General features: G+C 44.0%; 2 protein-coding genes across 9 annotated transcripts in view; one reads left to right on the top strand and one right to left on the bottom strand.

The window, feature by feature from the left end:
* The window catches only part of COMMD5 (COMM domain containing 5), a 191,457-nt gene that overhangs the window by 148,289 nt on the left and 16,426 nt on the right, over positions 1–26,742 (bottom strand). The window lies entirely within an intron of this gene.
* The window catches only part of IL1RAPL2 (interleukin 1 receptor accessory protein like 2), a 395,107-nt gene continuing 368,866 nt past the window's right edge, over positions 502–26,742 (top strand). For 2 of the 8 annotated variants that reach the window (XM_064463224.1, XM_064463227.1), the window contains exons 1-2: positions 914–1,261; positions 13,290–13,390. In XM_064463224.1, coding sequence (XP_064319294.1) covers positions 13,309–13,390 — 82 coding nt within the window. In that variant the 5' untranslated portion in view covers positions 914–1,261; positions 13,290–13,308. Of the gene's footprint in view, positions 633–913; positions 1,262–1,416; positions 1,650–6,487; positions 6,598–13,289; positions 13,391–26,742 lie in introns of those variants that run through there. The other 6 variants (XM_064463223.1, XM_064463220.1, XM_064463221.1 and 3 more) reach the window with 6 other exon arrangements.

Below are 26,742 nucleotides of genomic sequence, written 5' to 3'. Positions count from 1 at the left end.
ACTGTAAAGTTGTGTTGCTTACATGAGCGTGAAGTGCACCTGCAGAAATTTGGCCCATGATTTTTCTGCCTGTATCACAGATGCCTAACTAAACAGGGTCCTCCTATGAATCTGGGCAAAATGCAGAAGTAGACTATTTTCTGCTTGGAGCTATTCTAAGATATTTAAAAGCGAACAAAAAGCAGCACAGGGAAACTAAAAATAACACTACCATGCTGTAGAAAGCATGGATATGTCCTGTCAGAAGCAGAGTTAGGGAAGAGAAACTGAGCCTGGTCCAGTTTGAGGCAGCCTGGTGCAAATGACAATATGAAAACGTGCGGTGGGTTGGAAAGCGGCTTCTCCCAGTTTAGCGCAAATGCTGTAACCCCTGGGACGAGCTGCACCTCTCTCCACTGAAATGAAACTGAGGCGAGCTGTGCAGGCAGCCCGAGGCCGGAGCAGCGGCTGAGGGGAGCGGGAGGAAGGGCACCGGGGCTGGGGCTGTGCCCCGAGAGAGGCCTCGGTCTGTTCCCCTCGGCTGCCCGGCCCCAGGCGTGGCGGCCGTACGCCGGCACAGCACGCTGGTACCAGCTCGGGGCCGCTTCAGTGTCGCCTTTTCTGAGCTGAGCCTTGCAGGACCGGGTTTGACGGTACCGACTCCTCCTCATACTTCCACAGCCCTTTGCTGGCGCTCCCTCTGTTCCTCAGGACGTTCCTTGGCCGTTTCCTCTGCCGAGAGCAGCCGGCGTGCGCGGCCCCACGGGCCCCTCGCCGGTGCCGACGGCCCCTTCCCGGGCCGGGCTGTACGGGGCGTGAGGGGCTGCGGCGGCGGCATTTTGCCAGCCCGGGGCCCGGTGCGGGGCGGCGGGGAGGGCCGGGGGGCGGCGGGCAGCGGCGCGGCCGCCAGGGGGCGCTGCGGTGTCTCGCTGCGCGGGGCGGGCGGGCGCACCTGCCGCGTGCGGGGCTGGCGGTGGCGGTGCGGGGGCAGCGCCGTCCCGCTCCGCTCCCCTCACGGCTTCCCTCCCCTCCTCTCACGGCGGTTTCCTCCCCCCACCCCCCCGCCAGCCGCTCCGCCGTAACTCGACGCGGGGCAGCGCCCGCTCCTCCGCGGCGGCGGGAAGCCGCGCTCCGCGCAGACGGGCACCCCGCACCGCCCCCGCAGCGGCGCCGCCGGCCGCAGCTTCCAGCGCCTCCGCGGCGGGGGCGCGCCCGCAGCCAGCCCGCCCGCCTCGGACGGGGCCGTGCTGGCATGGAGTCCTAGAGGGGAGCCGGCGAGGAGGTAAGACCTGCCGCGCGGCGCTTCTCCCCACATTTTCCTTTTTTATTTTCCCCCCCGCAAAATCATCCCTAAAAAAAAGAAAAGTTCGGGTGTAACGGGTATCCCCTCGGCGCCGCCCCCGCCGTGCGCGGGACGGGCTGCGGGGCAGCTGCTGCCGCGTCCCTCCCTCAGACCCGCGGCGGCGGTGTCGGAGGGAGCGTGGGGGTCCCGCCACACCCGGGGGGCTCCCGGCGGGGACCCCCGCAGCTCCGGCTCCCCGCCCCGGGCGGGTGGGCTGCTCGGGGCCGCGGCCGTCCGTGCTGCCGCGGCGGCTTCGCTCGTCCTCCCGGATCGGGCCCTGCGGCTGTGGAGGCGCCGAAAGTGTTTCCTTTCTCTCAGGGAGGTCTCGGTCAGTATCGAGGGGCTCTCACACAGCGCCGCGAACGCGGGTGGGGCTTCCCGGGAAAAGTGTTATTGCCCGGGGGTTTAAAAAAAACATACTCGAGGACTTGGTTTTTTTGGGGTGTTGCAGCTTGGTGGAGCCTGTTGAAAAGGTGCCGGTTTGGAGACTTGACTGACCGGAGGTACCAGGGCGGCATCGTCGTCCTGAACGTTGGGCGACTCAGAAATCTCTGGCTGCCTTCAAAAGTTTTGTGGTAATAAGGCTTTTCCCTAGTTTCTTTTGGGGTCTGATGCACGAAACCTCCCTCGAGTTCTTGAATAAGCGGCTATTTTTAAAGACCCTGTCCCTGGACTGCTGTCTCCGCTGAGATTCAAAGAATCTCAAGTTTCTAGTGGAAAACGCTGTAAGCTGTAGTTTCTCAAAGTTACGGTAAGGTCTGTGTGCTTTGTGCAACCTCTGCTCCTGGTGGGTTAGCACCCAAACTTAGGCTCTCTTCCTGAGGAGAAACCCATCCTGGCAGGAACTGGCACTTTCTCATGCTCCTCTGTAGTGTTTACACTCTCTTGTTTTTATGCTGATTATTTTTTAAAAAATCATATTTTTAGAGTGCGTGGGGGTTTGTGGTTGTTACAGTAGTACCATCACAGTACATGTAGTTTGAGGTTTTTCAGAGAATTGTTAGAGGTCGGTGCAAGCGAGCTGAGCCGCTGCGTGTGCAGGAGCGGGGAAGGGTGGCGGGGAAGGGCTGTTTCGGGGTGCCCAGGCACTGCGTGAGTGTGGCTGCATTCACGCCCGAGGGAGGCACTCACCCCAAACGCTTGCTATCGCTGCTAGAAAGGGGATGTTATTTCTTAGCAGGGATAAGACTGTGCAGCTGCCTGGCGGTCTGCGATATTTGTCAGATATCTCGGCTGTAAGAGCAGGTGACTGCCTGCCCTGCTTCTGTGTAGTGCATGGGAAGGGGCTTCCCTCTGGAGGTGGGAGTGGGCCAGCTTTGAGGAAGACATGGTGGCTGAAAAGCTTTGCTCAGAGCCAAGGCAGGAGGTAAGACTGGGGGGAAGCTGGCTGACAGCGAGTCAGGTTCTTGCTTTGCAGTAGATAAGTGGCTGAGGAGGAGATGGGGGGACAGGCTGGGATTTGGGGTTTGTGGCTTCATAAGCCAGTGGGGTGTAATGCACGCACAGCAAATGTGAGAAGTAAAGACTTCGGCAGTTCACCAAAGCACAGGCAGTGCTCTTCAGGATTTGGCAAGTCTGTGGTTAAGCAGGGGTTGCAATTGGTGATGTGTAGGATGGCTTTCCAAGAAACTATTAAGGATCTCGTCCTTCTGAGGGTGTTTCTCTGTGTGTAGGAGACCTCTTGCAGTGGGAGGACGGGGGCATGCTCCGACCTCCCTGCAGAGTGCTTGTGTTGCTAGGCAGCAGCTTGCACCTCCAACATGCTCCAAATCCGAGTTTGTGAGGGGAGACCTTCCTTTACTGAGCTTAAGCTTTCTAGATGGTGACCGAGGATGTTGGAAAGCACATATCCTGTGTGTGTGGGCGTGCATGTGCTTCTGGCCTGCTCCTGGGTACTGGGGAGGGATGGGCAGTTGTGAATGTGCAGGGATGTTAGACTTTCTTTTACTCACTTCACCTGCTTGGGCTGCAAGTGAGCACAGGAGAGAGATGAATCTTTGATTGTTCCATTTGTAAGGCTCAAGAGTTCTCTGCAAACCAGCGTTTTACTTCCACAGTACCTGGAAGCTCATAGTAGGTTTGTCTTCAAATTGTTTGGTGATTGATGCTTTAGAAGTAAAATGGGTGGGGAGGGAGAAAGGAGGAAGATTTGCTTGCACAAGACACGAGAAGAAAGACCAGGTGTGCCACATTAATGCACTTAACCAACTTTAGTCAATTTTAGTGGATGCCACTCAGCTGCTGGAGCCCCTGTGCATACGTGGTGTCAGCCAGCTTTGTCTGAACTGCTTCATATCTTGCAGAGCAGAGCAATGGAAAGCCTTTTAATCTCCAGGGCTGCCAGTCTAGTGACTGCCCTTTGAAGCAGTGCAGTAGCTGAAGCTGTTGGAAACCAGCATGGGGAGACTGGCCACTCCCCAAACAGAAGTCAGATCAAAAAAGAGCCTGAGAAGATCAGGAGGGATTCATAGGCTGGTGTGGAGAAGGTGAGCTCAGCAGAAGGGCTGTTCTTGTGGCACAGATCGCTTCTGATCAGGCAGGGACCGGCGGTGTGAGAAAGGGAGGAGGAGGCTTCCTGATTTGATGGAGGCTGGAGGCCTGGGCCTCAGAAGAAGCTGGACTTCACAGCCTTAAGCCCAGAGGAGGCTGCAGAGGAGCGAGGAAGCGGCGGCAGGTAGGAAGGAGTGTGCTTGCTGGGCTCAGGATCTCATGGGTGTTGTGCCTTGCCACCATATGGTAAGCTCAAGCCATGGAGGGCTTGAGAGTGTGTCTCTGGTGGTGCAGGGCAGCTGCTGCCTTTGGTTTCCTGTGGAAGTAATGGGCAGCATGTGAGGAACCCAGCAGAGATGCAGGTAGGCTGCTGGAGAGCCACAGGGAGGAAATGGGGACAACACGTGAGACCTGTGCCCCTTGGGATGCCCTGCCTGCTTGGAGGTGACAGGAGCATCCAGGTGAGGCTCTCTGGCTGGGATGGGTCTCTAAAGGGATTTGGTTAGTTTGCACGGGCAGGGTAATTTGTTCCCTGACGGTCGGCAGGCACTTCCCAGGGAGAGAAGGATACATGTTGCAGTTATTCAGTTAAAGCTCAAGAGACTAGTGCCTTCTATGTGGCATTTGGAAGAGAGAGGCTGTTTGGTCCAAATTTTGTATGTCCTGGGTTGAGATGCCCTTGTGGGACTGGAGGTGGAGGAAGAGTTTCAAGGAGCACATCTGTGCCCTGTGTAGCTGGTCATCCCGGCTGGCTAGGGGCTGGCTGAGGTGCGAAGCTGGGGCTGGTGGCGTTGACCTGTGTGTCTGAGGGAGAAGGCTGACAATTTGTACTCACAATAAGAAGTACAAATAAAGCATTTATAATGTATGGACTTTTCCTGCTCTCCAAAACATTCGGGCTCTGAGTAATCTCTCATTTCAAACTGAGACTCAAGCTGAAAATATCAAGGGATGCTAAATTGTGAACAACTATTAAACAGCCTTAAAGGGCTGTATGGGAAACTGTCTCTGCTCTTTGTTTCTAAGCCCTCCTCAAACAATGTGAGCCTGAGATATTTATCAGGAGGTCTTTAGTGCTGGAAAGGGAAGTGAATGTTTAAACTGTATCACAAAATAAGGAGGCACTTTAAGGATCCATTTGCTTTTCAGGGTGTCCAACTAAAAATAAATCTTCCTTTAAACAGCCTTGAAAAGAAGATAAAGGGAAGAGATCTTGCCCTTGCTGAAAATAATGAGAATCTTTTTGCTAGCTTTGATGGTCAGGGTTTTCTCCTGCATCTGGTACTTGACCTAGGTAAGCCCCTCTTGGAATCGGTGGAGGACTGAGGGTTGTGTTGTGTTTGGTAACAAAGCTGGTGTGAGAGAGACTGTGCATTAGAAACTTCTGCAGGGGTTGTCTGGCTAATCCTTTCCTTCCCAGCCCCTTTCCATCCCAAGCACTACAAGAAGGGATTTCCTTCCACCCCTCTACCCACTACTTTAGGTAACAGTTACATTAACAAGGATGTCTCTGTGGCAGAGCAATGCCAGTGCATGTAAAATACGTATTTTAATTTGATTTTGGCCTGCATCAGAAAAAAACCCCATTGTTTACAGGATTTCCACAAAATATCTGGAAGTAATGTTCTCTAAGCAGTTTTTCATGATTCCCAGATTCTGGGGGGGGTTGTTTGCTTGCTTAATTAAATTCTTATTTTCACCCAGACAGATCTGGAAAATTACATTGGGGGAAAGGCTAGCCTCTGGTTATGTAAGGGAAAATAAATCCTCATCAAGAATATGCTTATCACTTTAAGGTACTATGAGATAGTCCTTTGCTGTTTGCAGAGCTAAGTGCCCTGTCTTCCTTCTCTGGAATTGTGTTTTCTAAGTGGAAAACTGTGGAAGGGTGTTCTGTAAGAAGTGTAACAGCTGGTATGTCATCTTTTTCTGTTAATTCTGTCTCCTTTGAGCATTATGTATTAGTTAAGGAAGCATGTGGCCGTGAATGAGATCAAGGAATGAAATTCTACACACATCGCAAGCAGAGTTGTGTTCTGTCAGCGCTTGTTTCTTTAACGTGCAGGAGTGAATGTGGACTAGCTTTGCCATGAATAGTGCAAATATTGTTATTGTGTAAATACTGCAGAGATATGAAGGTATATAGGAGCAGATATAAAGTCAATACGCTGACACTTGTAACAACCGCAGTCCATCTTCTGTGTGGTCCTGTAAAGAGGACCGTTTTAAGATGCTGTAAAAGCAGTTTCTCTATAAAAGCAGGGAACGTTTCAGCATGCAGATGGCAGCCCAGTCTAAAATCTAGTTCTGTTTTGTGCCGAGCACTTCTGTAATGAGCTTGAGGAACACAAGGGGAACAAGAGAAGCAGTGTGGGGGGGAAGAGGAGGGGTGTACTATCTTTCAGGATTGAGACCTCTCTTTGAACTGTCTCTGTCTCCATTTTTAATAGCTTTTCTACAAAAGCTGCTTGGGGAGCAGGGTTGGTATGAGTATGAAAGAAGCAAAGCATCTAATCTTTTGGCTTAATAATGCTCTTGCATAGGCTGCTGCGAATTGGACAGACTTCCTATTGATGTAAGAGTGGTGAGTGAGTTTTGAAATTGGTGCGGGTGAGAATGGACTTTTCTCATCTCTTTTAATCTGAAATGTCTTCTGCTTTTGTTGAGGCTCTGTAGAGGACACCTGTGATCACTGGCAAGAGCGTCTAAAGGACTTAGGAGGAAAAGGCCATGACCTGAGCAGTGGTGTTTGCTCTGGGCATCAGCAACTGAAGAGCTGGAGCCAGGTGAAGCCATGGGTTTTCTGGAATTAACGGATCAGCATTAGACTCTGAAGCCTAAGAGTTGTCATCAGCAACTTGATTTTTTACCCCTGGAGAGCTGAAAAGCAGGGTTCAGAGTCCTTTTTTTCCTGAGCGGAGCTTCTCTACAGCTCAGGGTGGGCTGGCTGGGCTGATAGAGAAGCTGCTGAGTTCATCTCAGCCCAGAAGTCTGCCATCCTGGGACACTGCCCAGTGGCCTTCTCAGCCTTGGGAAGGGAACATGTGGTCATCTGTGGCTGGGGCTCCACTTTCCCCTTGGGTGCCTGTGATTACTGTGGCTTACTCTGCTTTGCGGGCAGTCTTGCTGTAACTGCACCAGCCCTAGGACTTAGGCTGATTTAAGCTGATTCTTAAAATCACTCCCCTTTCCCCAGTACTAGTGTACATGTTTAGCCTTCCAAGTGTAGACCATCTTCCCATTTTCTTCTCTCCCCCAGCTGGCTTTCTGTAATCTTTAAAGTGCTTCTGCAGAGTGGTAAGAGGCTAAGCCCCACTCTGTAAACCTAACTTATCTGGGTCTGACAGTCTTTACATTGCCTATGGTACTTCATGTTGCCTGAAGTACTGTATTGATTAAACCACAATCTGCAGAAGTAAATATATGTAGAATATTAATAGCTCCCTACTCTAGGGGAAAAAAAGGCTGTAAATTAATAGATCCATTATGTTGACCTCATAAACCATGAGGGCTTGAAGTGCAGCTGTAATCCTCCCACAACACGTATTTTACTTTGGATGTCTATAAAAGGCCTGGACTGCTCAAAATTTAAAAGCTGTGATACTGGACAAGCATAGCATATATATCCTGGGATGTGTAGTTAGAATATTGCAAAGTTAAGGCTGGAACAAAAGTTCTCTGTAGAATCCAGGATAGTGCTGAATCAGTACATCATTAATGGTGCAGCTGGGCGTGAGGCTTAAAAAATAATAGCTAACTTTCCCACTCCTGTGTTGTTTTTCTTGTTCCTCCTTACAGTTGCTTTCTGCATTTCCAAGTTCAGGGGTTGCTGCAATAAGGGAAGAGTACAATTCACGGATTTAAAATCCAATTTGAAGATATAATGAACTTGAATTCAGTGTGAGTGAGTCGCTTAGGGAATTGAGGTCAGTGTGCAGTGCGAGCTGATAGTACTCAATCTGCTAATCAGTGCCGAGTAGTTCTAGTCCTTCTGGTTCATCAGTCTGTTAAGATGGGCTGCTCAGGTTTTTCTTGAGTTTTCTTAGTGGAGATTTAGGTGAGTGCCTGTATCATATGTTCATCACTAACTCCTCTGTTTAGCATTTTGATCCTATAGATACTGGAATCTTTATCTGCATTTTGATCCTATAGATATTGGAATCTTTATCTGTATTTGGAATATTTCAGGGGATTTTTCCATTTCCTGCTCTTCTTTTTTTTTTTTTTTTTTTTTGCCACAAATGAGCACTATTTTAGGCAGCTGTTGGATTGGAAAGTTCTTGCAGGAAAAGGTTCTTCTGTTCATGCTCACAGGGTTTTCTTTCTACAGGGCAAACCAGCAGTTTGCTCATAGGGTCGAGTCTGATTGCCACTTTAACATGACTAAAATCACTTCTATTCTTTGCAGCCAGAAATGTTAATGGGAGAAGTTATTGTGTGGAGGCCACCCATGGTAATTTTCTTTTGTGACTGCCACTGAAGCCTGTTTTTTGCGTTTGGTGTTTTACTTTAAGATGCCTTTTGAAGCTTTAAGGTGCTGCTCTTGATATCTTCTATGGTTGCCATTTGGAAGGTATTTAACTTTTTAATGGAAGCATTACAGTCTTTCAAGCAAGACCACACCTAAGGGGTGATGCTCTTTGTTTCTTCTGAAATAACTGATGAGATTCTGAGCTTTACCCCCTTCACATCACAAAAGATCTGTGAGTTTTACAGTTTGTTCCTTTTCTTTTGCACCCAGACATGCGGCCTTTGGAGTAATCATTACAGATTGGTGTTGTGACCTTGTCAGGTGCTCTGTGTATTTAGTTGTGATTCCCTTTGCCTCCTCAGGACGATACCTTGGTCTTTCCTTGTAGTATTGCTCTCATGTTGCTGATGTACTGTTGAGCCAGTAATAATCCCAGACATTTTAGATGTTGTCTCATTGTTGCTGGTTACTTTCAGTTCATGCAACACAAACACTGCCAGGTCCCCTCCGTGCTTGCCTCAGTTTTAAACTTTTTATAGCATTTCAGCTGAACAAGGAGAGTTAGCCAGATGTGAATTTAGTTCTTTGAGTTTAGGATCTGAGCCCAATGGAAGCTCAAATCCAGCAAGACGAATGCTGAATGCACACTGACTTGTAGCATTAATGCTCATTGCATATTTAGACAACTTAAGTGGCTGGTTATCATGGTGAAGATGCACAGTGAATTAGGCAAAATGAAATATTCTTTGATGCTCATTGAGCAACAGAGCGAAGAACACTTCATGACCCATATCAAGTAGAGCTGAAGATACGTTATTTGCACTGGCATGGATCTCTCATCTTTAATATTGTTTTGTTTGTGTTTGAGGTATCAACAAAAAGGGAGTGGTGCCCACAGAGGATTATTTCCATCCAGCATATTATGTAGACTGAAAATCTTTCAGTAATAAACAGCTCAAAGTGTGGCATGTTGGCAAAAGAAGAGAAGACCTGAGAGAGAGTTCATATTAAAATTCAAAGCCTTAAGAAGTGGAGTGGGGAAGTGGTTTGAAAAGAAATGAACAGAAGTCACCATCTAGCATACTGTAAAGACAACAAAAGAATTACTGTTGCCATTTCATCCTTTCTGTGTGGGGTGAAAACTGATTTATTTCTGTGAGATTTCTGAGCAACAAAACCTGACAATTTGAAACCACTAAAGAGGTGGGCCGCTTTCTTTAATGAGCACCTTCTGCATTGCAGCTTCTGTGGAGAAATCAGAACCTACAGAGCCTCACGGTGTGTCAGCAAATCAGTCTGTCCACAGATGTGTGTCTGAGTGGACACATGGACCACTTTTCTGGCTTTGCCTTAAAAAGGAACACTGCATAAACAAAGCTCATGGTAGAAATTAGAGTAAAACAAAATTATGTTTAAAGCAGGAACTTGGGAATCTCAGTGCTGGGTTTTCTGCAGAATATTAATGCTCCAGTTTCTTTCTTTTTTCTAAGTGGCTTTTTCTAACCTTGTTAGTTGAAATTCTTTTGCACCTGGGAAGCTACGTGAGCTGAAGTGGGTGCTGGAAGGACAGCAGGCAGTACTGAAGAAAGTGGGACTCTATTTGCCAGGCCCTGTCTTCCGAGGACCCTGAAGAAAGAACTACGTTTGTCAACACAGGTGAAGGGCATTAGGCATCATATGGGAGTCAGGGTTTCTCTTAGAAGAACAGAATTTATGCTGCATTGCAGCCTGGTCACCTTGTAGTTGCTGGGTACTTACAGTAGACTGGGAAAGCTGCCTGAAGGCTGTGGTCTGTAGCATCAAATGGAATGAAGAGGGAAGGGCTGGCCTTGATAGCAGTGGAATGATTGAGATGAAATCTTGCTTCTCCTACATTTCTCCCTCTGATGGTAGCAACCTCCCTGTATTTACCTCAATACAAATGCAACCTGGCAGGTCACAACAAGCAACAAGGCCTGGATTAACTTGTCTAGTGATTGTTTCAGCCTTCTGAATAAGCACTTTATTCTGTGTTTCTCTTCCCTCCTCTCGGTGATCTTGGGCAAGTTAGCTGTAATTGGAATTTCTATATCCTTATTAAGTAAGATGTCTTTTTCACTCTTCTTGGAATTATCTCCTCTTCTTGGAATGAACTCAGACCCCTTCTTGTGAGGGGTACCCAGCAGAGTACTAGCTTCTTGTTATAGCTGTGAGCCCTGACTCACAGCTGCTTGGAGTCAGCAGCATCAGAGTAAGCAGCTCCTCAGGGAAATGCTGCTCAGTGCCTGTGAAGGGAAAGTTTGTCAAATGACAAAATCAGCCCTGCTGGGAGGAAAACGCCTTGATTATAGAGAAATGGTATTGAATGCTAACTGGTTTATCTCATCTCATATCTCTTCAAGCTAGCACAGTTTTATTCATGTTCTTCATCAGATCATAGACACTGCCCCACTCATTCATTTCCAGAGTGCTAGTAGGTCTAGCATAGGCCTGTCTTGAGTCCATCCCACTGCCTGACAGGTGAGCAAATGGCCCGGAGGAGGGACTGGTAAGACTGGTCCCATTGTGAAACACGATGGGAGTCTTGGCAGGCTAAGCCCCAGAAATCTCCTTCTGAGCAAATTTAGAGACATTTCCTGGACACATACCAACCTTCCCTCTTCTCACTGCTTGACTCTTATCCTGTACCCGGCATTCTTTGTCAAATTTTATGTTTAAAAAAAATCATTTATGGTATGGCAGTTTGAGCAGCCTTGTTGTCTATAGCTGTGTGCTGTCTCAGGACACTAACCAGCTGACCCACTGGTCGTAATGGTGTGGCTGATCCTACCTTCTTCTTGTTAGATGTCTAGGATGGTGAAGGTGACGCCTCAAACTCTGATGTCTATTTTCATGCCAGCTTCAATGGTGTTGTAACAGATGTGACAAGCTGAGGCTCTGGGCCAGGTTGTGAATGGCTGGGTGGTGGAGTAGTTTCTTGCCCTTTTCCTGCTGTGTTTTCCTGGTTTTTGCAGGCAACAGAGAATGACTTGGTGAGGCCAGGGCTTCAAAAAGCAAAACTCCTATCAATGCTGACAGAGCCAAGAATTTTCACCTATCTTCAGCATGAATGTTGACTGGCAGAAGTTGCTTTGAATTTTTAAGTGTATTTAATGCAGCATAGCTCATTTGGGGTGGGGATGGAGGGACGCACATGAAGAAAGACCTAGGAGTTACATACTTCAGCTGTAACAACTGAAGGGAGGAAAGTGGAGAAAGTAATTTGCAAAGCTACACTTGAAAATCATTCTAGCAAATCATCATCATTACAATTATCTGTCAAAAGATTTAGTTCAATTACTTTTTTTAAAGCTCTCTTGTCAAGATGGCCTTGCTTGTTTTAGGATTTTGGTACTCCAAGGAGAGGTTAAGGAAGAATGAATACTAATTCTGCCATTAACCACTGTCAGGCAGCCTTCAGCGCATATTATTCCTTGAAAACTCCTTTAGCGTCGTTACCGTGGGGAATCAATAGGCATAAAGTGCCCCCGGGAACATAAAATTCTGGGGGGAAAAACATCCACTGCCTATTTGTAGCTCGCAGTACAGTAAGGGGAGAGGGGGGAAACTTCAGCTGTAAGTGGCAATTTTGAAATAATTGAATAGCAGCATAATTGCCATTGTGTAAAAGATTATACATGGTTCCTTACATTTTCTTCACACAACAGTAGGCTGGTAGTAAAATTACAGGGGAAGAATATTTGATGTAATAAACTCAAATTAAACTGAATAATTTTCAGCGAACTGCAGGACATTTTACCCTCTTGCTGGTTTATCACATTGGGCAAATGTTCAGAGCTGCAGGGGTCTGGGCTGGTTGGCCCCGAAGCTGAGGGTGCCTCTGAGCGGGCTGGGCAGGCGGATGCAGTAAGCATTTAAGGTTTTGTTGGCCTTCGTTTTGTGGTAGTTTCTTGTGTTTCTGTTTAAAATAAACTGCTATAAAATGTTTGCTGAATCTTTTGGTGCAAATTATAATTTCATTCTGATTTCGATGACTGCTCTCTTTATCTGAGAAAAAGTGTCCTGATCTAAAGTCTGTATCTGATACAGAGTTGAATTCCTGGAGTCTAAATATACCAAGCCACCTAAAGGCCTGTGACTTCAAGCTAAGCATATATTTGAGGACTCTAGCTTATAATTAAGTATATCTCTTTCAGAAGGAGAGAGAGATATGGGCTTTGCTGAGTTCAGATTCATTCTACCTGTTTTTAAGTGCAGATAAGAAGCCTCAGTTTGCTCTTGCTATGTTTTCTTGAACGATCTTGTAAATGAATATACAATTAGTTCTGGTAATTATATAAAATTAAAAATACAAATTTTTATTAGATTTTTGCTTTTTTTTAAAAATGTACTTAATATAAAGTCAGTAGTAAAGTTCACAGGAGAGACTAATTTTATCTTTTTAATAAGAATCCTGAGACCTGCATTCATTGATTTCTGAATTTTGTTCACCTGTGTTTACCTCATTTTACAGAAGAAATCTCTGGAATAGCATTAATTCATTGTAGGAGCTTTTACAAGGTCACCAGTGGGAAAACAAGGTTGCTAAGAGAAATTGCATGAATAACCTACTCTCTGTGTTTTCCTGAACAATGTTAAGTTTTTTTTAGCATGTGGTCTGTCTGCATGAGACAAAACTACTCATGACCATCAGGGTCTCCAGCCTTAAATAACATACAAAAATCTGCCAGATTAGACCCATACTATTTTAAATAAACAGTTAAGTCTTGAGGTTTTTTTAAGAAAAATAATATTTTCAAAGTGTCATGTAAAAAACACAACCTGTTTGCATGATAGTCAGAGATAAATTATTCATAGACAGTTACTTTGAACCATTATGTTTTCCTACCTCTGCATAAAAATAAACCCAGAAGTCAGTAGATTAAGCCATTGCCCTGTAATGGCTTTTTGAGAAATGTTTAACTGTAGCTGCTGCTTTGTTGTAGTGAAGAGCTGTGATTCAGACTTCATACTATGTTTGCATTTCAGCTGTCACGGAAAGTGAAAGATGAAGCCTCTTGTTCCCTTGGTTCTTGTGATCTGTACTGTAGTCAGCATGAATTTGAAGCTCGTGTCAAAGAGAAATTCTGGTAAGTCACAGAAAACTATTTTTCCTTTGAATCTGGACCTAGTGCTTGCGCAATCAAGCGTTTTAGATGGCTGCTTTTTATTTTGCATATATACTTGTTCTCTTCTGGAAAACAAAAAAAAAGTCATAACCAACATGGTTTGCTTGCCAGATGTTACAGGATGAATTTTTTCACTATAATGTTCTGTTGATGTGACTTTAAGCTATTCAAAAGTGTCCTTATGTTTTCTTTTATTAATAATAATAATAAAAAAGACAAGGTCTGATTGAAAACCCACGAAGGCAATAATGACTTTGCCATTGTTTTAACATCCAATCTTTTACTCATGCTAAGGGGTTTTCTTAACTGTAGATGTGGTTTGTGGTGACTTTTAAGTCCGGATGATGTTTTTTGTACATTGGAAGGGCATCTTCCAAAAAGTCATGCCAGCCATATGTGTGATCATATATAGGGTTAACTGGGAAGAGCTTTCCTGGGTAGATAATCTCTGATTATTCTGGCAGTGGAAGGGAGTGGGAATTGGTTTATGTTTACACCTGCTTTTGAAACGCACTAATAGTAACAGAACACTTCAAAGAAGCATTACAGTATCTAATTCCAGGATAGACAGTTGATCTGGATAATGTTTCATCTATATTAGAGCCTGAAGTGACTGCTAGTCTGTGCAGCTCTGCCCCCTTGGGGGTGACTTCATGAGACTGTTTGCCTTTTTCAAGTAAGCTGTGAGTTTGGAGGGACTTTCGGCAGACAAGTCGGTTAGCTGCAGTGTTGCACAGTGTTAGTCTTCTAGAGCCTTGTGTATGTGGGCAGGTAACTGATGCAGGATAAATGTTGTGCTTTTAAACTTGCGTGTTAACTTAACATTTTTCTCCACTGGTTGTGTGCTATACATACAAGTGTGAGGGCTTCCATTGATCTTACTGTCCTCAGTGTCTTCAGCCAACACTTTTAGCAATGCAGGTACAAACAGAAATGACTGACTTTAGTTGGTGTGGCCAGTTTTAAGTTTAATTTCTGCATTGCTTGGGAACGGAGGGGAAAAGTTGTCAGTCCATCTATTATAAAGAATTAGATGTCACATCCCAGGCTAGGAAGCGTTACTCTGGGAACCACCGTATACTCGGTTGAATTCTTTCTGCTGGGCTAGAAAGTATAAATGGATGTTGCTAAATCGAACTAGTCTACAGCCTTTTGTTGTGGTGGTTGTACCCTGAGCCCTGTTTGCCCTGTGAGAGCAGTCATGGGTATCAGGATTTGGCTACAGTGGAGCTAGATATAAACTCTGCTAAGGGCGATGGTGTTCTTGTTATTTCAAAACTGCTATTAATGGCCTGGATGGGAAACCCTATGAGATCCATAATCTGTATAATTGAGCAGCTTTGATTCACTGATGCCAGGCAACACCACCTGGCTGCAAGGAGTGGCCTTTGCATTTCCTTTATCAGAAGTACACATCTGTAGAAGTAACATGCCTGTGGTTATAGCATCATTCAGCTGGTAGTTTACCTTTAATTATATTTTAGAGTTTTTTTTTTCCCAATCTGCTTTCTTTGACTCTGCAGAATGTCTTGTGTTATTGGCAGCTGTTGACATTATCAGTTCAGGTTGAGTACTGGTGGGAAAAATGCTTTAATATGTTAGATTGTCTATTGCTAAATATAACCCACTAGTGAATAGGTGGTTCTTTTTCTTTTCATTTGATTGAGTTGGTCTATGTTGAGTATAAGATGAAGGGGAAAAATGTGCATAAAGTAAAATTGTAGTTTCTTTGCAAGTAGAGGATCATGTAGTCGGTTTTCACCGTCAATATTCATTCTGTCATACATGCTGATTTTTAGGTTGCTGTGTGGAGCAACCTATTGATTTATTTTCCCCTTTTTCCACTACGTTGTGTGCGAAATACATTTTCTGTTTCTGTGATTTCAGCACTTGGAGCAAAATTGATAATTTGACTCCCTTTCTGAAAGGGGTCTTTAGGTATGAAGGGCTGTTGTTTGATTCCTTGGAGCTTCACTAAATGTTATGTGTTGTGAAGGAACAGATGCTGCAGAGGCTTCTGAATTTTAACTATTTGTATTGCTGTTTAAGTTGAAGATCAAAGATAGTGGATGAAGGCAGCTAGGCAAATGCATGAAGAAACAATGAGGCCGTGTTGCTCAATGGGGTGACAGTAGCTGTAGTGTGCTGGTGCTGTAGTTCAGGATGTTTTTTTACTGGTGTCTTGGTAAAGGAGAGTGGGATGGGGAAAGTAATTTAATGGTTATTTGTGGGCAGCTGCGCTGCAGTGTAAACAGCAGGATGTTGGAAAGCAGGAAGACTGTTTTAGCTGCAGACAAGAGCGAGGAGGGGAGTGGATGGGTTGCCCAAATGACACCCTGTGGACAGGACCTCTGCAGCAGTGTTCTGAATGGATGTTGTAGTCTTGGGTCTTGCTGGCTCTTGGTATGGGGACAACTAAGCTGGTAAGCATCTGTTAAAGGGGAAGGAAAATCGTGGAGACAGTTATGTGGAACAGTGCAAATCAGTGCATGGAAGTGCTGACACTGATGATAAAGACAGATTTGGGCTACGTGGGCAATAAACCAGCAAAATCAGGGTATTGGTGGCTTTGCTGACTTATGCAGACTGGTATTTTTCCAAGCTATATGAGGAATTATTGCATGAATGGCCAGAATTGTGATTAGTGTTAAGTACAAGAGCAATTATGAAGTTGACTAGAATGTGTGTGATATCACATAATAGAATATATCTTGTTTAAGGCGTAGAGAGAGTCTAAAGAGCTGAGTTGAAGAGGACTTGTGGTGGAGCAATGAGAAGTTGAGGTGTTGTCTTCAGGTAATGCAAAGGCATCACTAAAACCAAGGCAGTCAAAACAGGGGGCAGAATGTCCAGAAGGGCATTTGCAGTGAAACTGGAGTTGCCGTAAAGGTAATGGGGTTTGGCTAGGAAGGCATCTTCAGAGGCTGGTGGGAAAATATTCCTTCGAAGCCGAGGAATGGAAACCCAAGGGGAGAAAGTTGAGGATGAGAACTTCAGACAGCAAATGCAGACAGTACACAGGGTCTGGACAACAGGCAAAAGTCATTAGAGGTCAGGAGTGGAGGATCCGAGATGTCAAACAGAAGGTGATGAAATGGTGCTGCAGTTGCAAGCATAGAATTAAAGTTTGCGGAACAGTCCTCATGGAAGGGGAGAGAAAAACAGAACTGAAAGATTTGTCTCATGTCCTTTACTTGCCCTCTGTTATAGATTCAGGTCCCATATTTCCGTTTGGAGAAGACGAGGAATGCACGTGAGGGCTACAGATAGGTTTTAGAGTACCTTGCAATGCTGCAAAACTGACATAGAAACTTGTAGCAAGACAGATTTGTTTGGCTGCTTCTCACTTGAGATGTGGTGCCAAAATAATTAAAATGGGTGAGCTAATTTAATTATGCTAGTCAGATTCTTCGTTACAGGCAGCAACTTCCAGATGCTCCAGAAGAAATCTGTCATGTCTATAGAGTAATGATTGCTGTTTGTGGTGGGAACAGAACAGTTTGCCTCAAGCATTTGTGTGAATGTAATGTTGACTTAGGTTTCACAAGCATTTCTTAATATTAAGTAGCTTTTTTTGTAAGCTGCAGGTTGTCCTTTTTGCCTGCTTTAAGAAGTAAAACTGAGCAAACAGCTAATGCTGGGACTGCAGCCTTAGCAATACCCTAAAAAGGGTATTTTACAGGTGGAGGTTATACAAATAAATGGAGGATGTGGGAGCTGCTAGGTTCCCAGCTGGTAGGTGATTTCCTTTTAATCTGATCGACTTCTTTTCCCAAGTCCTTTATATATAGTGCTTTGAATAATCATAGCAGGGAATATAAAACCAATTAAAACATCATTGCAATTTTTCAGTAAAAGATTTTTCAGATTATAGATTCAGTTTGACTTACTAGACATAATTCCATTAGTGAATAATTGATGCCATTTATTGTTGCTGTATTTATCTGCTGAGCTGAAATACCCTGTCTCAGCATGCTAGGGCTCCAGAGGGCATGCCAACCTTGTGTGAAGGAGCATGGGCAGACATTCCCAAGGTTTCTACAAGGCTGCAAAGCTGGTAGTAGTCTTTCTGCAGGTTAACAGGGCTTAATTAGCTCAGGCCTGGCACTGGTATGTTCCCCAAGCTACAGAGCCTGAGTCTTGTGTCTGCGCTGTAGTATGTCAGATGGATGTGCTCTGGTATTCTGGCCTTCCTTCTCTTCCTCTTCATCTTGGGACCACCCAAAAGGCAGTCATGTGCCAGAGGAGCGAGTGTGTCTCTGATCTCTCACCCACCCCATCACTCTCTACCTGCATCCAACTTTGTCACCCATGGCTTGGGAGAGAGAGGGCTTGACAGCATCACGCCTTGCTGTGTATGGCCATAGCCAAATAGTCTTGTGTTGTAGTGGCTGTGACATAGTGCTTTAACACATTCATTTAAAACTTATTGGGTTGATATTTTGTGCCTTTAAACGTCATGCAACAACTTATTGTAGTCTGCTATAGGTGTTTCAGGAGCCCTTTGCTTTCCTACTAGTTGTTGCTGCTCTAGCTTAGGATTTCCCTCTGCTCCCTTCTCTGCTCAATCTTCCTCTAGTGTTGCCTGATCACTTTGGCCATGAAAGCCACGACGTACATGGAGGTGGAGGTTTTCGTACTTCAGAGGTGATTCATGGATTTGTGTCTGGAGTGGGGTATCCTAGAGGAGCCCAACAATTAAAAGTCCATTGCTCCTGCTGGAGTGGGCCCTTAGAGGAGCAGCAGGATAAGCACTCACAGCTCCATTTGCTTTTTGTTTGCAATTGCATCTGCCTGAAGAGCTGACTTCTTGCCCTGATTTAAAATGCACGGCTATAAGCCCTCCCAATTTCTGAGATATGAGAGGTGCAAAGGAGGCTTTCAGCTTTTACTTCCTGCAAATAATGTGCAGTCCTAGAGGAAATAGGAGCTTGGCTACACTAATCAGTGCACACTAATCTCTTACTTCTCCCAGAAGATGTTAAGTTATTCACACCTCCAACAAACAAACAAAAAATTGAGATAACTGCTGTTCTAAGCTGTCATCAGTGCAGGAATGTACAGTCCCTCTTGCATACGGTCATGTTTGCTCACGGGTTCACGGCTGATCTCCATCTGTTCAGTTTGGATCAGCGGGAAGCGAGGAGCCAGGCTCCCGTGCTCAGTCAGGTCTCGGGGGGCTACCAGCAAGTAAGCTGTGAAGCACTGGTAGTCTGTGCACCTCGTTAGGGGAGACTCAGCCTTGGTTTCCTCTCTAGACAGAAAGTGGCACTGCAGCTAGACAGACCTATCTGGTTGACAGCTGGCAGCATTTAGACAGTCTGTTGGTGGGGAGGAAGGGAGATGCACAGAGAACAACAAGAAATAATCTGCTAGAGGTTTGGGGTTTTTTTTTTAGTGACCTCAACCTGACAGGATTTAAATATTGAACTTATTTAAACACTCAAATTTTTAGCTATTACACTAGTTTAAAATGAGTTCATGTATAATTAAAACAATTAAAATATTGAGCTGATACTTAAATATTAAAGCTAGATTCCTTTCCCAAAAGGGAAACCGCAGCTGTGTCTGAATAAAATAAATGAACACAATTAAATTGTTCCAAACTGCAGTAAATCACAAAGGTAGGTTCTTTAGGGATAGTGGGAAGCAAGCAAAGCATGAAAGAAATGTCATTTCCTCAGTTAAAAATCTATAATCTTCCACTTTTGCAGTGGGCATCATGTTAGCGGTTTGGATATCTGTTCTACATCTAGCTGCAGCATGTAAGACTTTATTAATACTATCTGAACCTCTAGTAGACATACTGTTATGACTGAGAAATCTTCCAGCTCTATGCTTTTAACTGAATAATACTTTTTTACCTCCCCAAAATGTTTTTTTTCACATGAAAAAACTAATGTATCGAGGTGTCTTCTCTTTGTTTTCTTTAAGACCCTAAATATAAATTTAAAGCGAAATCTTAATTTCAGTATTTCTACTGAAGTGTGAGTTTTAGGTTTGTGTTCTTACTCTGAAACTTAGTGTCCTGAGGGACAGGGAAAGTTGTCCTGGCACGTCTTGTTTTTCATCTTGTTTGTGAAAATATTTTTGGAAGGTCTGTCTCACCTAATGTTCAAATGAAATTATAAGTAATACAGCCGCAAACTTACCTGGAACACAGTCTTCAAGCTCAGCATGTTCCCTAGCCCTAGAGATGAACGTCTGCTCAGTTTGGGACATTGGTTGGTGATGCAGAGGCTAGGAAGTAACTTGGGGGGATATGGACTTACAGGAGCTGTAGGGAATCTGTGATGTAATGGCTTAGATTTGGGTCAATTCTGAAGCGTGCTTAGGTTTTTGTAACCTGAATATGTGCTTAAGGCAAGTTTTACAGACTGCTGTATATATTTGAAGGAATGTAAATCAGGCTCCTTAGATTGAACTAAGTATGAATATTAATACACATTCTCATATCTCTGTCCACTGAATTTAAAGAACTTTTTCTACTTTACTTTCAGAACCTTGCTTCTTGAAGTGCATTTCAGTTATAAATCGCTAGTCCCTGTGACACATTGTATCAGAAACTTTTTTACTTGTTTTCTCCTCGAATGTAGCTGTGAAAGCAGCAAGTAGTAAAATTGTGAGGTAGGAGATGCCGGGATCACTATGAGAGAAAGGAGAATTAAGATGCATTTTTGGTTATTTTTTGGCATTTAAGTTTGGAGAAGTTGGTTTTGCAAATAATAAAGGAAACATTAGAGGTTTCCTTTTTCAGGAGGTGCAGAGTTAAGTATTTCAAGTTGTTGACCTGTGAAGAAGGAATTCTTTTTAGTGCAGTGCCTGTATGTGCAAACGTTAGTATATAGCCTTGCATGAGATTGTTGTAGTACTTTATAACTCGCTAAAGTATAAATTATTGCCTATGATTTGAAAGCAAAATTGATCTGAGCTGCAGTGTCACCTCTAGAATGTACATTTTATCACTTTATTAATCTCTAACCCTTTCAAATCCAATTGATTATTTCCTTCAAGAAGCATGCTTAGTACATATAATACATACTGATACGAAAACATACAGCTCTGCTGCTGAAGACAGAGACTTTAATCTAAGTTAAGCTTCTGACCTGAGCACTTTGATTTTTGGAGACATGGTAACCAGGCTGCCAGTGCTCACTGTCCTCTGCCATCAGTTCCTTTTTGCTTGTGTCCCCTCCCACCCCCGTGTGGTCTCTCATTGGAGGCAGGAAGGGAGGCAGCCTGGGGGTATTTCTGTTAGCTTGACTTGTTTTAAACCTTCTCCACCTTTGAGGCTGACAAAACCATAGCTCTGTTGTTCTGCATATGACCTATGGAAACTCACTCCCAGTCTCTTTTTTCTTTTTTTTTTGAGAAAGGGATGTTGACGCTTCAATTTAAGACAGATACAGTTGGTTTGCATCTTTGAGGGATCAGTATTCCTTTAAAAGGTATCTACTGAGATTTCTGTATCCATTATTCCAGATGAGAAATGAAATAGAAATTGAATAAGTAGATCATTTGATCTAGGCAGCTGTAAGTGTTGTTCACTGGTTTTTAGTAAAGAAACTGGAGGCAATAGCAGTACCTGGCATGTGCCTTTTGTTTGTATCTGGCTGTCTCATTTCTGTTGCTGTAATGAAGTGGGAGGAATGGGAACCTGCATCAGACCTTGAATGCTAACATGACGTACCAGCCCCTCTGGGGCAGGAGGCGTCATCAGGGAAAGTGGTACCCCTGATGAATTTAGCTGCCCTTTCAGTGAACAGGCTTGAACCAGGGCAAAAGGGAAAGCCTAAGTTCCCAAATTCCCTTCTAATGTTAGAAGTACAGTATTTTCTATGTCACGCTTGCTTGTGTCTGGGGGATGTAGAGCTGTTTAGGCACCCAGTAACCATGTGTACAGTTTAAACCTTTGTTAGAGCCGTGTAGTAGAGGTCATGAAACATGATGGCAGTAGTATTTGTTTGACTTTCAGTATTCTAATTGTGCTTTGTTGCCTTGGCAGGGTTGCTTTTTTTTTTAGTGTCTCATGGGACTATTTGGTGTTTTTAGTAAACATCTGCTACCATAATATTTAATACAAGTGCTTTTTGTCTCTAATGTTTGCATCATCGTTATTCCCATTTTATAGATGGTAGAAAATAATCCAGAGGTGAAGCAATGTTCAGGTTGCCCAGCACATTGAAGGTGATGTGGAGGAATAACACAAATAAAATGTTTCCCTCTGTTCTGTTAAGTTGATGTTGCCTTAGGCAAGGACGAGGAAACCAGTGCTACCTCCTAGAGAAGTTTTGAGGCTAAAATAAGCATGTGCTTAGAAAGTGCTTTTATGCCCTTGGATACATGTTCTAGGGAAAAGCGTTTGTAACTTCTGTTATTTTTCAGTAGAAGATAAGGTGATGTGTTGCTAGAAATGGAGGAGGAAGAGGAGAGAGATTCTGCTGTACTAGGTTTTGTGCACTAGTTTTAGGCTAAGAGCTTTTGCCTTTTGATGTTACAAGACTGTTGTGTGCCTTGGCTGCAAGCTGTCCCCCCAGTGCGTAGTGGGGGATGCAGAAGAAAAACACTTAAGACTGTAAAATGGCATATGGAATACCTGAGGGACCATGAGCCTTGGATATGCCAGTCAAGTCTCTTGGGTAACCAAGTTTATAGAAAACTGTGTATATATTTACTCCTCTGGCCTAAAGAACATCTGTTGAGCGCACACTGCAGTGACTCTACAGGCAGTCAGCTGCATTTGAGCCACTCTGGGCTCCATCTCTGCTTACCTAGTAGCTGCCTTTAGATTTTCAGCAATACCAGGAACTGGAGTTCTGTCATCAGATGTGTGAATAGTTTAAAATAACTATCTGAGGATACCTCAGTGTATAGTCTACCCAGATGTTCATGTTTGTTTAAAGAAATGCTGGTCCTATCATCTCACTGTACAAATACATACAAAAATTTGAGTGCAAAGTTGTCTCATAGACTTATCTTTTTAAATTTATTTTTTATTATTTGAGAGTTAGTGGATGTTGTCTGGTATTTTGAAGATAGGAGTGACTTAATATCTGTGAAGACTGATGTTCATATAGCAGATCAGATTTTTCACAGGACAACAGGAATTGTTTGTTCTTGGATTTAAGCATTATGTTTTTGTTTTGCTGATGCACTCTGTGATCCTAAGGTTATTTGGATCAATGTGCAGAGCCACTTCATGCATGCTTTTGTTGTCTTACATGTTCAGCAAAACATATATGTGGGTGGGCCTGGAAGGGGAAGAGTCATGTGAGATATAATTGTTCTGGTGTCTTTAAGCTAATGGTAAAATGCAGAAATATAATCACATTCTGCAGAATAGGGCTCATCAGAATTTCTTTTCCAGTGACACAATTTCATTTTGAAAAGTAAATTCCCTGAGATGGATACATTTAATAAGCAATGGAAAACTGCTTGAATGTGAATCAAAGGCAGGGTTATTCCCAGGCTCTGTATCTCTGGGGCATTCAAGAGTTGCAGCTGAATGCTAGGACTTCTGATGTCATTCACATGGATGTTGGATGAAGAAACTGGAAGCCTTTGAACACATAGTGGTCAGGACCCTACTGTTTCTGGGATTCCCTGCTGGGAAGCAGCTGGCCAAGTCAAATCTCTTGGGTTGCCTGCAGAGGAGATCTGAAAACTGAGAGAGTGAGAGCACTTTGGAGCTAGGTCATCCTGCAGGCTTTCCTCAGTTCCCAGGTTGGAGGTGGATCTGCAGCCATCAGCACTGCCCGCTGGCAGACCTCCCTGGTGAAGGGGGACCACCTTCTGGACCTGCTTCTTCCTCTGTAGTTGCAGGGTGCTATTACAGAGTATGTTTTGTTTAGAAAATAAACCAATTTTGAAGTATTTCTGAAGCCTGTTTGTTCTGGTGCTTGTGGTTTAGAAAAGCAAATTTGAAACTCAAGCCAAGATGATCATTATTGTAAATTTGAGCCCTTGAATTTATTACTCGTTTTTGATGTGACCTTGAAAATCTTGTCCCATTGTATAAAGCCAAAGAGGTGTGCATAGTGGGGTGGTTTTAGACAATCAAGAATAAGGAAATAAATTAGGATGTGTATCACTAATGACACTTTGGATGTAATATTTCTATTCAAAATGACATCTGTAATTTTAGGCAAATCAGGGGACTACACTGGAAACTGCACTTAGGAGTGGAGTATGTCAGCTTTTTTGGAGCAGATTGAAAGCTGAAGCTTTTTGGCTGCCTTCTGATGTAGGTCAACATAATTCTTATTCACCATGACTTTACATCATGTTATTTACAGCATTATGATTTTTTGTTTTTCATCTGGATTGGGTGGTTAAATTTGCTCTTTACCGTTCAGTGTTTATTGCAAGTGGTTTTGTTCCAACTGCAACACATGCCTCTGACTTAGTGCATGAGAGATGAAATCTAAATCCAGCCACCTGGGATGCCTGGCTGCAACTGTTGTGGACTTTACACAGGGAAAGTGTAAAGCTCAACCGATGAAGAAAGGATCTTTATTAAATCCTGTTTTAGAAATGTCTACAAATGAACTGTTCCTTTTGCCATCCTTCATAAAGAGCTGTAATTGATGGCTTTCTCTGGAGGACACAGATCCCATGCAAACAGTTGGTTGTCCAGCATGCTCTTGTGTGAAGTCCCTTGCAGAATATGTCACCAACTTGTTTTATCATGTAGTGAGGAAGACCCTTGATGTGCTATAATAATCAGTTGTTGTCTTTTGGAACAATTTCCACCCCCACCCAGCAGTGAAATGCTGGGTACATTGGTCATGAGAACTTAAAAAATACAAATTCCACAATGTGGTTGTAGAATGGCTCGGTAATGTCAAACCAAGTTGAAATGTTACATTAATTCTCTTATTGGTGTGTAAATATGAGCATCCTCAAGGGAGGCAAGTGTGTTGCTTGCTGGAGGCTGCTGGGTGAAAGCTCTCCCCTCTAATACTTTCACTGCTATGATTGGAGTTGGCATGTTTTTCAGGTTTGTGCAAGACAAGCACATCCTTTCTTGAACATAGGGCTGCCCTTTCAGAATCGTGACATGTAATATACTTGTGAAAATCAGATCTCCTTTAATGGTTTTGTTGTGCACGTGAAAGTTGTGCATTATCAAGGTAATTACTGAGATAATTTAATACTCACTCTGTGCTTTACTACAGCCCTTTCCAGCAGGGAGCTATAAAAGGTAATTCTGATCTCCTTAAACTTTGTTTAGGTTATTAAGAATATTTTTTAGTGGCAGGAGAGGGAATTCTATTTTTGCATAATCTAATAGCCCCTTAAGGCTCACCTTTTAAAAATCACATCAGACAGATAAGGGACGAGATGAGAGCAGTCAGTCATCTTGCGAAGTGTTCAGTGATCCTTGAGCATGCAGCATCGACGGCCGGTGATCCCCAGCTGTGGGGCTGTGCAGCACTTGGTGATAGTCAGTGTCAGATTTTTCCAAATGACTGGGAGGTGAGTGGGAATAAAAACCATCAAAGGTCTTGTATAAGCATGCTGCTGTCTCTTCCAGTCTGTCCTTTGAGGTGTTAGTAAAGGTGTCTTAGCGCCCCAAACAGTTTAGAGCGAGTGAGAGGGCTGAGCATCCTTGCTGTTCCCTGTCTCGGCTTTGCTGGGAAGCAGTGGTGCAGCCCTTGCTCAGGGTGGTCCCAGCAGGGACTTCTCAAGCTTGTGTCCCACACGTGAGGTTTGGGCTCTGCTCTAAGGAATTGCACTGGGCTGTGTTGTGTTCCTCTTTTTTATTTTCTTCTTTGAGAAACATTCTTTAGGATAGGATATGCTGTAACATGCCAGGAGAATTAACCAGAGGAAGCTTCTGTGTAGAGCGAGAGAGGAGCTCATTAATTGCTTAAAAATTAGGCAGTCTCCATCTGAGTAATCGGTGTTGGCTGGCTGGCCTTCCTCAGTCTAAGAAGTAGCTCATTAGTAGAATACACACAGATGGTACTGTGCTCTAAGGTATTTAAAATACACAGGCAGAGAGCTGTATTAATAAGGCAAACCTGTCCTTAGTCTCTGTGACTGAGTTTGGTACAAGCAGCAGAGGGAACAGTGTCATTTGGTAAATATTATTAGGTAAATGTATTTCCATAAATTTATTGAGTTTTCGCATTTTTCTGCAGATAGATTATGTTAAATACTCAAATTTACTGTTTAAGGAAAAATTCTATTGCAGGAATGGGATGACAATAACTATTTCATTTGTTCAGTTCCTAATTTACCCATATAATTGCCTAGAGGGAGAGATGTATTCAGAGCCCAATTTTTATTTGGAATATATATAGGTTTTTGCTTTTTGTTCGTTCTTATGATGTTTTTCTATATGTGGTTTGTTAACAGTTTATTCAAAGCAAGACTTTCTGAATGAGTTGAGTTCCCTCTGCAAATGCTAGTGGATAGCAAAATAAGAAATCATCCACCAGGGAAGACAGAAAGTGCGGAGCCAGGAAGGCCAGCACTGCTGTGGGAAGGAGCCCCACCCTGCAGGGGCTGAGCAGGGGCACCTCTGGCTTCCTTCCTAACAAACCTGCCAGTGCAGCTGAGGCTGTGCAGCCGTGGAGAGGTACTGCTTGGGTCTCCCAACTTCAAGGCTGTAGGGTAAATCCAGTCGTGATAAAAGCCATGGCTTCACTTTCAAAGGACAGACTCGCCCTCTGCTCCTCATCCCGTGTGTCTCACTGAAGGGAGAATTGCTCCATCCCTCCTTGGGCAGTCTCTTCTTTTTGCCTGCGCAGGGTCTGAGCCCATTTTATAATTAACGTTGTCCATCAGCAGTGAGACTCTCCTTCCTCACCCCATCTGTGAATTCATAAGCATATTGGCTTTCCTGTTTAAGAGACGCTTACCATTAAGACTGGGCTGGGGAAGAAATCGGGCTCCCTCAGGTCATTGTTCTTTACCAAACAGAGTTTGGTCTTCTGTGTAATTACACATTGTTTAGAGCTACTTTTCCCATCAGTGCTTGCATGTTTTTGTCATGAACTGTGATAAACTCTTCCTAATGAAAGAATTCAATGTTTCCTCTGTTGATTCTCTGAAAACTTTATGCATTTCACACCTTCTTTGAGGAGGGGTTTAAGCAGAGCTGCTAGTTACATCCTTCTGGTGCATGTTTTTTCACCCAGCCCTCAACAGAGCTGTTTGTGTTTTCAGTGGATATAATTTACTTTGTTGCTTCAGTCTGTTTATAATTTCTGATAGATTGGTTGTCTGTTATTTGAGTGTATGCTGTTGTTGAAAAGCATGGTTCTGTTGTTTGCATTGTTGTATATGTGCAAGTTGCAGTGCCA

This window comes from Phalacrocorax carbo, chromosome 11, assembly GCF_963921805.1.
Source record: "Phalacrocorax carbo chromosome 11, bPhaCar2.1, whole genome shotgun sequence".
Classification (NCBI taxonomy): Eukaryota; Metazoa; Chordata; class Aves; order Suliformes; family Phalacrocoracidae; genus Phalacrocorax; species Phalacrocorax carbo.
This window is presented reverse-complemented; position numbering and strand designations above follow the sequence as displayed.